This window comes from Cyprinus carpio, chromosome A9, assembly GCF_018340385.1.
Source record: "Cyprinus carpio isolate SPL01 chromosome A9, ASM1834038v1, whole genome shotgun sequence".
Classification (NCBI taxonomy): Eukaryota; Metazoa; Chordata; class Actinopteri; order Cypriniformes; family Cyprinidae; genus Cyprinus; species Cyprinus carpio.
Window position 1 is genome coordinate 7041955 of NC_056580.1, and position 10442 is coordinate 7052396.

General features: G+C 37.1%; 1 protein-coding gene across 3 annotated transcripts; it reads right to left on the reverse strand.

The window, feature by feature from the left end:
• Positions 1-4347: 4347 nt before the first annotated feature.
• On the reverse strand, positions 4348-9103 carry fgf9 (fibroblast growth factor 9). 3 transcript variants are annotated; one of them, XM_019108854.2, is made up of 4 exons: positions 8229-9103; positions 6035-6157; positions 5775-5878; positions 4348-4817 (listed from the first exon to the last, which is right to left on the reverse strand). In XM_019108854.2, exons 1-4 carry the CDS (start codon positions 8395-8397, stop codon positions 4632-4634), a joined length of 582 nt encoding a protein of 193 aa, XP_018964399.1. In that variant the 5' UTR covers positions 8398-9103; the 3' UTR covers positions 4348-4631. The 3 variants fall into 3 exon arrangements, with proteins under 3 accessions (XP_018964399.1, XP_042619263.1, XP_018964401.1); XM_042763329.1 differs by having other exon boundaries at positions 6040-6157; positions 8229-8244; XM_019108856.2 differs by lacking the exon at positions 8229-9103 and having other exon boundaries at positions 6040-6165.
• Between the last annotated feature and the right edge of the window lie 1339 nt (positions 9104-10442).

Consider the following 10442-nt stretch of genomic DNA (forward strand, 5'->3'; position numbering starts at 1 on the left):
AGACACACGGAGCCTGTGACAAGCCATTCAGACCATCACTGACTACAAGCCCCCGCCAGGCCTGTGATGACGACACATCCCTCCGGGTTTGCAACTCAAACCACTTTTATCCACGGTTTGAAATGCAGAATGACACACACCTACACAAAAAACTGCCCATACCCTCCCAAGGGACCAGGTGCTCTGTCTGTCTCTCAGCCGATTGTAAAGAAGACTCTCCCCACATGTCTCAAAACAACAAAGGCTGCGGGTCCTGACGACACACATGGCTGAGTACTGAAAGACTGTGCTGCACAGATGTCCTAACAGATATCTTCAACACCTCGCTGAGCCAGGCAGTCATCCCCACATGTCTCAAATCCACAACCATCATACTGTACCAGTATCAAAAAAAACACCTGTGTCCTGTCTAAACCACTACCGTCCCATAGCGCTGACTCCAATCATGATGAAGTGCTTTGAGAGGTTAGTCATGCACAACATCAAAACCAGCCTCCCCAACACACTTGATCCACTCCAGTTTGCATACCCTCCAAACCCCCTCTACAGACGATACAATCTCCTCCACCCTCCACCTGGCTCTTACCTACCTAGAAAATAAAGACTCCTATGTCAGAATGCTGTTCATCGACTTCAGCTCAGCAATTCAACAACAATAATACCACAACAGCTCATAAACAATACTAAACCGGCTGGGCCGTCTTTCAACAAATTCCCTCTGTAATTGGATCCTGGACTTTCTAACTGGAAGACCTCAGTCAGTCCGTATCGGCCACAACACCTGACATCTCATCTGGACCACCAACACCATGTCACTCTCCAAGAAGGCACAACAGCGCCTACACTTTCTCCGCCGGCTGAAAAGAGCAAGTCTCCCTTCACCCATTCTCACCACATTCTACAGAGGAACCATTGAGAGTGTGCTGACCAGCTGCATCACTGTCTGGTACGGGAACTGCAGTGCAGCAGACCGCAAGACCCTCCAGCGGACAGTGAACACAGCTGCAAAGATCATCGGTGCCCCTCTCCCTTCCATCCTGGACATTTTCCTTACACGATACTCCAGCAAAGCCAACAGTATCGGAAGGACCCCACCCATCGGATCCCCACAGTCTCTTCCAGCTCACTACCATCAGGAAGATGGATACGGAGGAGCATCAGAAGCCCGCTCCGCCAGACCACACCCTGCCAGCAGCTCACAGCCTTTTTCCCCAAGCTGTGAGAGCTCTGAACTCAAATCACCCCGCCCTCCTCTGAAACCCCACACAAACACCTTACCTCCTGAAATATGGACTATCTCACCCCCACCCCCAAAACATACTACATCACAGAAAACACAGAAAAAAATCTTCTGAAACATCTTTTTTTTTTTTGTGAAATTCTCCTCTATGCGCACTAGACACTTTTCACACACACTGCTGTGTGTACATAATCACACAAAGACTCAAATATGTTTACATGCTCATGCACTATTAATCATGCACTGTTCCCCAGCCAGCTGCTTGACTTACAATGTTTCTCTTTGCACATGTACAGTATTAATATGAAGCATTCGTACAGTCTATATATATATATACATTTTTTTTCCGTTTCAGTCTATGTATAGGTAAACATTTATATATAGTATATTCATATTAAAAATCTGTCAGTAGGTCAGTAGGTACAGTGTTTATGTGTAGCATTTGTATAGTTTGTATGTAGTTTCTTTTAGTTTATTTATAGGTAAACATTTATATATAGTATTTAAAGTCAAAATCTGTCAGTAGGTTAGTGTGTATAGGTTTTACTGTTTAACTTCAATTGTTGTCCCCTGTATTTATGTAGAAACGTGGTCCTGTGAGGCACGACATTTCGTTCCACTGTATGTCCACGCATGTAGCAGAATGACAATAAAGCTCAACTTGAACTTGAATGCTACAATGCAAAAAAAGATTTTTCAAAGATGACATTTTAAAAGAAAATACTATTTCAGTCTTTGTGTTAATTGCTGTTTCTTTGTAATTATTTGTGAAATTTACAAGCTGTGTGAATCTTTTTATTTTATATATATATATATATATATATAATTTTTTTTTTCAGTCCATATGGCTGATAGGATGATTACAGCTGGTACATACAAACATAAATGAGTTGCTCTGTGGTCTTACCTGACCATCTGTTTGTGTTGTGTCTCTACAGGGAATAGATTCTCCATTTACATTAGCCCCATAATCTACACCTGCTTTGATAGTTTGAAGAGAGAAGGGATGAAGGCCTTTGTGACGTGTAGCATGGCAGAACCATAAGACATGAGAGAGAGGCTTGTGGCTATGCCAGTCAAGCAACAACTAACCAAACCACACCAAAACACACCAACACTCCCAGCCAACACCATCCTCACTCAACTCCAACAGGGCCAACCACCACCATCACCACTCCCCCACAACAGCCAACAACACAGGCTAAAAAACACAAAAACACTTTTACACAAATAACAAGTTCAAGAAACAATCACCCCAAAAAAAAACATTACAATTAAAAAAATACTTAAACTTGTTTAATAATAACTTAATGTTTATGTATGTTGCAATTATTAATATCCAGTATAAGATAAATATAAACTTCTAAAAATCAAACACAACTGTGGAAGAGAATGTTCACACCAAGGACAATAACCATAAAGATAATGATAAACATACAGTTCTAAAAATCACTCTCAATATTAAAGAATAGCAGAGTCCACAGCATTAACGAGTATACAAGGGCCCGCGAGAAGAAATCTAGGAGGACAGGAAACGAATCACTATAAGAAATTTTTCCAGCTGATGGAAGATAAAAACATCAGAATACAACACACATACTATAACAAGCCTCTAGTATAGTATACAATAAAATCAACCATATCTTAGAACAGACATATGATAACATCCGCTGGTGTGGATTCTAATATAATTATCATTATAGTTATCGTTCTTGGTGTGAACGGGCCTTTATTCAGTAAAGAATAAATTCAACCATTCAACCTCTGAGTTTTTTTTTTCTTCCTTTTTTTTGTTTGTTTGTTTGCATATTCCAACATTTACTGTTATTCAGCATATTCATCTTTATTTGGAGTTCAGAACTGTCAGATGGATCGGGTTCATTTCATACAATGAGATGAAATATGACATGCACTACATAAAATCATACATATCAAACTTATGCAAGGCAAAATGGTTCACAGAAAATCCCAAAGTCTGTATTAGTGTTGTTATTGTTAACTAAAACTATATTACCCTTAATATTATATATATATATATATATATATATAAATATACTATATATATATATATATATAAATATAGATATGTATTATATATAGAATATCATATATATAATAGGTATATATCTATAATATATATATTGTTATCTATATATATTAATATAGATAATATATATTTATAATATATATATATATAATATTATAAACATTTAGTCATTGAAAAAGTGTTGACTATTTTAAAATATCAATAGCAGATGAAAACATAAATATAAAAAATTATGAAAATTAGAAAAGTTGACAGTTTGACTATTAAAGTTGAAGTACTAAAATAACTAAATAAAAATATAGAAAAATATATAAAATAATAGCTAATTAAAATATTAATAAATATAATAATAGTATATAAATAATACTAAAATAACACTGGTATAAATTTACATCTCATTTACAATTAAATTATACACACATTAGAGACAAATAAATAAATATGTGCATATTTACACATTCATTATAAACACAAATTATGAAAATTTCATACACAGATAAAGTCATTTATCAATTTAAACATTTAAAATAAATACATATACAGTGAGTAGTTATGGTTAATCTTAAGGACAAAATGTGCAGTATGTCAAAACTAAGTGACAGCTGTGTATAATTCTTTCACCCTTTTTTTTTTCACCCAAGCTTTTTCAGCTTGGAGCAACATTTTTACAAACATAATTTCTATCAACCACATACACTGCGGATTACAAAAAAGGAGGAATGGTCACAGGGGAATTTCTCAGCACATACACTGCGGATTACAAAAAGAAGAAAATGGTCACAGGGGAATTTCTCAGAAATATTTGACATATATACATATACATATGGGCACATCTGGCCTATTCCTAATGGTTAGAATAGAACTTGTACTTACAAGCCAGGACGCAGCAGTCTAGTCTCGATGCTGGCAGGACTCTCTTCCACCCTTGAAACCCATGGCTGAAGTGCCCTTGAGCAAGGCACTGAACCCCCAGTTGCCTCCCGGGCACTGGAATCTGAATTATAGAAAAGCTGCCCCACTGCTTCTGGGTGTGTGTTCACAGGTTGTGGTTCACTTCTCACTGCTGTGTGTGTGCACTTGGATGGGTTAAATGCAGAGCACCAATTCCGAATATGGGTTACCATACTTGGCAAATATCATGACTTTCACTTTTTTACTTTCACTTTTGCATACATCTCTTTCCATGTCTCAGTGGAAAGAGCTTACAGCACCCACTGAACGTTTCATGTCTAAATGTTGATACTGCATGTAGTAGCTGGAAACAGGGCCATCCTTTGCTGACGCGGGGCCCGGTGCGACCGCACCAGCTGCACCCCCCTAAAGACGGCTCTGTTAGGAGCGAGTTTAATGAGATAAGGGTTTGCGAGGCAAGAAGTGAGTGCATGCCTGGTGCCGGCCCACTTTTTTCCCTTTCCTCAGCTGTCCTTGCTGCGACAAAGCCAAGAAAAATCCTGTGCTTAGGGAGGCGTATGTGTTGTAATGATTCTCCTCCATGTTCTCTTTAAACAGACATTCATTTGAGAACTTCTTCTACAACAAAAAAGAGATATAATGTTAATGTATACATTTGCAAATGTGTCATTATTTCAGGATGCACTTGATAAGAATAGTATTCCTTTCAAATAGCTGAAATGACTATTATTTCACATTAGACAAACAAACAAACAATTAAAAAGCCAAATAAGATTATAGACATGATCAAAATTTGCAGACAAATAAACTATTTAACACAATATAAAAATTTTCCTAAAAACCCTTTAGCAAACAAAATACTACTTTCCTTGATACTTTTTAGCAAGTAAAAGGCCTTTTGCTAGAATTGTAAACATGTCCACCTTCAGGTCATGGTTCACGTATCTCTTTGCTGTCTCTTTACTGTTTTTTATGAATAAAAAACAGTATAAAAACTTATAAATATTTAAAAATAAACAAACACTGGAACAAACAAAGGACTGAATAAACTTGATTATACATACATTGCTTTTTTTTTTTTTTTTTTTTAGAAAATTCTTAATATGTGAGTATCTGTTATGATCAAGCTTTTGATTAATGTTTTTTTTTTTTTTTTCATCTCTCAATCATAATTGTATTGCATTGCATTATATGTTTTGCCCTGCAGAGTTTTGATCATTAAACTAAAGATATCAATGATTTACATTACACAAGCTACCAGAATTTCATCTTACTTTTTGGCCATATGAATAACAACATCTGCACCAAACTGCATATTTATTTTTTTAGCTCAGGTTGGACCTCTGTATCAGTCTACATGAGCCATAATGCCTGATGTATCAAATATGACACAAAACCATATTCATACATATTTCAGAAAATGTTATTTTATATTTTGTGCATAGGTTTAATAAACTGTTACATCACAAAGCATTAGTTTTTTGACTGGTTTTACAGGGATAAAAGTGATTCTGAGAAATGTAATGTTTCGCCATTAAGTTTCAAGTGTCTTGTGTAATGGATGACCTTTCTCACCATTCCATGTGCAATTCCCTCCGGATTCATGCACAAATATCGCTCACTCTTCACACCACAGATACCCACTATGCCCGGCCTGACAGCAAACACTCTCAGCAAGCCTTAAAGACAAAAAGAGAATGAAGAAAAACTCATTAAACAGAAATAAAAGAAATGGGAACAATATAAAGAAGATACATTTATTCTGACAATTATATATGTGCAAATGAGGGATTTTTTTTCTCTGTATTAATGAAGGTTTGGTAAATAAATCATACTGTACTCAGAAGGCTCGTGTACGCCCCAAACACTGCCATTCATCACAATCTGTAGGTGGAAACCAATCCCAACACGGCAATACAGGAGCTGATGTCGAGCTGGATTAGACTCCCCTATGGCTGCTGGGATATTCAAAGAGCAAAAATAATAACATCTAAGAAATGTTGAACTATAGTTAGATGGTAAGATGGGGGGCATCTGAAATCACACACTTCCCTATTATATAGAAAAACAGTTTGTGAACAAAGAAGTATGTGTTTAAAAGAAGATATGTGCCAATAGTGAAAGTGAAAGTGACGTGACATACAGCCAAGTATGGTGACCCATACTCAGAATTCGTGCTCTGCATTTAATCCATCCGAAGTGCACACACAGCAGTGAACACACACACACCGTGAACACACAACCAGAGCAGTGGGTATCATTTATGCTGCGGCGCCTGGGGAGCAGTTGGGGGTTCAGTGCCTTGCTCAAGGGCACCTCAGTCGTGGTATTGCCGCCCCAAGACTCGAACCCACAACCTTAGGGTTAGGAGTCAAACTCTCTGACCACTAGGCCACGACTTCCCCCATATGACAGTGAAGCAACACAACTGTTGCTAAGTCACATGACAGCATGGCGGATGTAGTGCGTCCAGATTTCAATCAAACTACACACATTCGTATTCTAAAGAACTAATTTTTTTTAACAGATGCTAGGGAATTGTTTACTCAAAAATGTACCTACGCAGACAGAGTATGATTTCGGACACAGCCAGGGTGATAAAGCTGCTGAAGGTGGTTATATTGTAAAATAAAAATGTTATTTTATGTTCTCATTGATTAAAATATTGTTTTGAAATAAATATATTTATAATCAGTGGTTACTAACAAACTGGTATGATTGCGTGCATGTTCTCTTGTGCAAAAAACTGCCCTGCTAATACACTCGCATCATGGTTCGGCTATCAGCGAAAAGTTATCAGCATGCGTCACAGATTTGTCCTTGTGTCTTTGATTACTTTAAACTAGACAGAAGTTGTTATATATAGACAGTCTAGTGGATAGACATCTGTCATATGTTCAGCTCTCAAAACACATTTGTCTTCTGTGCAGCTCTATGTAAAAATGTATTATCACAAAAAAGGATGGCCTACTATTAGGCTGCTAATAGTAATAAAAAATTCATCATGTACTGGGGGTTTTGCCAAATGCACGTACACCGTACACACATTATTTATGACACAAAATACAGTGTCATGTGATAAACAGAAATATCCACTGCAGTCATTCTCAGCCTTTTTGACTGCAAAGCCCCATGACTTTACTCAAAGCCTCATGACTTTACTGAAAGCCCCATGACTTTACTGAAAGCCCCATGACTTTACTGAAAGCCCCATGACTTTACTGAAAGCCCCATGACTTTACTCAGACTCCATGACTTTTCCAGTTGTTTGTGATTTGATGGATAAGGACTAATGATAGGGATTTTAAAACATATTTTGTAGTCTAAAAAACTATTTAAGAGTGTGACATAACTATAAAAATGCATATTAAATTTTAAAAAGTAATTTATGTATCCATTCCAGGTGTAGAAATCACACTTTGACATTAGGCTACCTCATATATCTTGGTTTTTCAAGACAGTTGTTGAGATGGTGAATTTAATGAAGAACTGTCATGATTTTTTTTTAGCTGTTTTAGCTTATTTTAATGCTTTGTCTTAATTTAAGTCACTTTTAAACATCTTAAGGCCCAATTAGAAGTTTTTGTTTTGCAGAAGAACCACTGATGTACCATATATTCAGGCAATGATGTATGAGATGCTGTGCTATATTCTGAATACAGTCACAGTAAAAGGACACTAAGATGCAACAACTTTTACCTTGTTAAATTCACAAAACAGCATGGTTTTGAGTTCTGTATCACTTTTTTAAAATGCCTTTTAAACAATTTTAGTCCAAAATTACCATATTTACAATCATTACATAAATTAATTACAGAAAATTTGCAATACGTAATATTTGTCTTAATGTGCTGTGATTAATCAACTATTTCTTCTATACACACACACACACACACACACACACACACACACACACACACACACACACACACACACACACACACACACACACATATATTTGGATTAACATTCCCATGAATAGTGAAAAAGGTGTTTTGAATAAACAAGCTGGTACAGATTTGATCTTACCTTTCTCTCTCATTTTTGCATCCCTCATTGAGAGCTGCCACATGTGTCTCACGCGGCTGGCCTGGTCACCTGAGGACTCGGTTTCTCCATCTGTGCAGTTACATCTTACACAAATTGACAATATAACTGATATAATGCATAAAAGCGTCCATATCCATGAGAGAGGCATCAGGTACACAAATATGGCCTGCAGGTGAAGCACTTTGACATGCTGTCAGCTTGTGACCGCACTGACACCTGTGAAAGGCCCAGAGTGTCCTTCCTCAGTCACCAGTGCTGTGACTGACTGATATATTGAAACTAAATGAACATAATGTCCTGCACTCAGTGTAAACAAACTTCACTACACAGGGTCAGTGTGCCTCCACTCATCCTATCTCCATCCTTTATACATGCATCATCTGCACAGATACATACTAAATGAACATTCAGAACAGATGCACACAGAAGAAAGAACCCACGCAGATACACTTTTGCGTCTGTGTATATGACAATAAAATCTTCTTATCATTTGAGTGATACAGTATCTCCTCGCTCATGCACATTCATAGGTAATGACACAAGTGAATGTTTATGAAGTGTATGAGGCCTTAACCCGCTTCCATTTAAGTTATTTATTCATTTGCCTTTATTAACTTGACCTCAAAGCAGTGTCTCTGTTCATTTATAAAACTAATAATGCACTAATACTAATAGTACAACTACTGTTGTTGATAACATAAAAATACCTGCTAATATTGTATACATTTTACTGTTCAGCAAAGGTTAACATGGAGATAATTATTGCATTTCAAGTGTATCGACAATTATGTGGCAGCTTGTTTCCGCCACAGAATAAAAAAAAGTAAAAAAATGTAATTGCAACTTTTTATTTCAGAATTCTTAATTTTCCTCATAATTTTGAGAAATAAGTCAGAGTTGTGAGTTATGTCTCTCAATTCTAAGAATAAAAGTCACAAATACAAAATGATTTTACTTTTTTCTAGCAATTCCAATTCTGACTTTTTTTTTTTCCTGATTTTTCTTGAACTCTGCACACTAGCACGCTGTGAAAGCATCTCTGAGGTCCAGTTCTTACATGGGAGTTTTGCGATTAGATGTGTGATGATGTTTCCAGTGAGGATTGAAGTGGTTGGTGATAAGTTGGTCATTTTCTTTGTTTATGAACTGGCCTCAGACAGTACGCTCTGACGTATGTGCTCTTTGTTCTCTTGAAAGCACAAAATGTCTTAATCGTTATGAAGAAAATGATATGCCTCATATCTTAAGTTCCCTTAGCACTGACAATTTGCTTTCACCATGGAAAGTGTGCAAATCTTTATTTATTTTTTGTGGAAAATTGGTTAATGCTGTACTCCTACAAAGTTTAAAGAGATATGAGTTATCTACATGTACGGACTGATCAAAATAGAGCGTTTTTTTATTTTATTTTTAATTTTTTTTATCTTAAAAGCAGAAGCAAATTAACATAGCCACACCTTCCTTCTGGGCTTTTAGAAAAGCATTTTCTGGATTTATGGGTATAAAAAGTTCTGTGGTTATTAGTTAACATTACTGGAGTTATTGAGATGAAACGGGTGTTGCAACAGATCTTTTCCTCCTTATTATGATGTACGTGGGGCAGATGTGGCCTAATGGTTAGAGAGTTGGACTTGTAACCCGAAGGTTGCAGGTTCGAGTCTCGGTGCTGGCAGGAGTTGTAGGTGGGAGGGAGTGAATGAACAGCAGTCTCTTCCACCCTCAATACCCATGGCTGAAGTGCCCTTGAGCAAGGCACTGAACCCCCGGGCGCTGGATATATAGCTGCCCACTGCTCCGGGTGTGTGTTCACGGTGTGTTCACTTCTCACTGCTGTGTGTGTGCACTTGGATGGGTTAAATGCAGAGCACCAATTCCAAATATGGGTTACCATACTTGGCAAATGTCACGACTTTCACCTTCACTTTTACATCCGATTGAAATGGATTGTTAAAGAAGAAAAAATCCAGGACAGGGAAATGACTTTACGCATTATCCTGCAGAATTTCCACCCCTAATCAAACACATCTGAACAGGCTAATCAAGAGCTTTGAGTGTGATCAAGGTTGGAGCTAAACTTTGCAGGAAAAAGTGTGGACCTTGAGGGCAAGAGCTGAGAACCCCTGATCTAGCCCTGCTAAAAAAACAAACAAACAAACAAACATCTAAAAGCATCCTCATAGCTCTTAGCTGGTC

Bases quoted from the DNA above. Each gene is read 5' to 3' on its own strand.
- fgf9 (XM_019108854.2), bottom strand. From the start codon at position 8,397: ATGCCTCTCTCATGGATATGGACGCTTTTATGCATTATATCAGTTATA. The intron at 6,158-8,228 runs GTAAGATCAAAT...TGAATATCCCAG, and splicing joins TGCAAAAATGAGAGAGAAAG to CAGCCATAGGGGAGTCTAAT. The intron at 5,879-6,034 runs GTATGATTTATT...TTTGTCTTTAAG, and splicing joins ACACGAGCCTTCTGAGTACA to GCTTGCTGAGAGTGTTTGCT.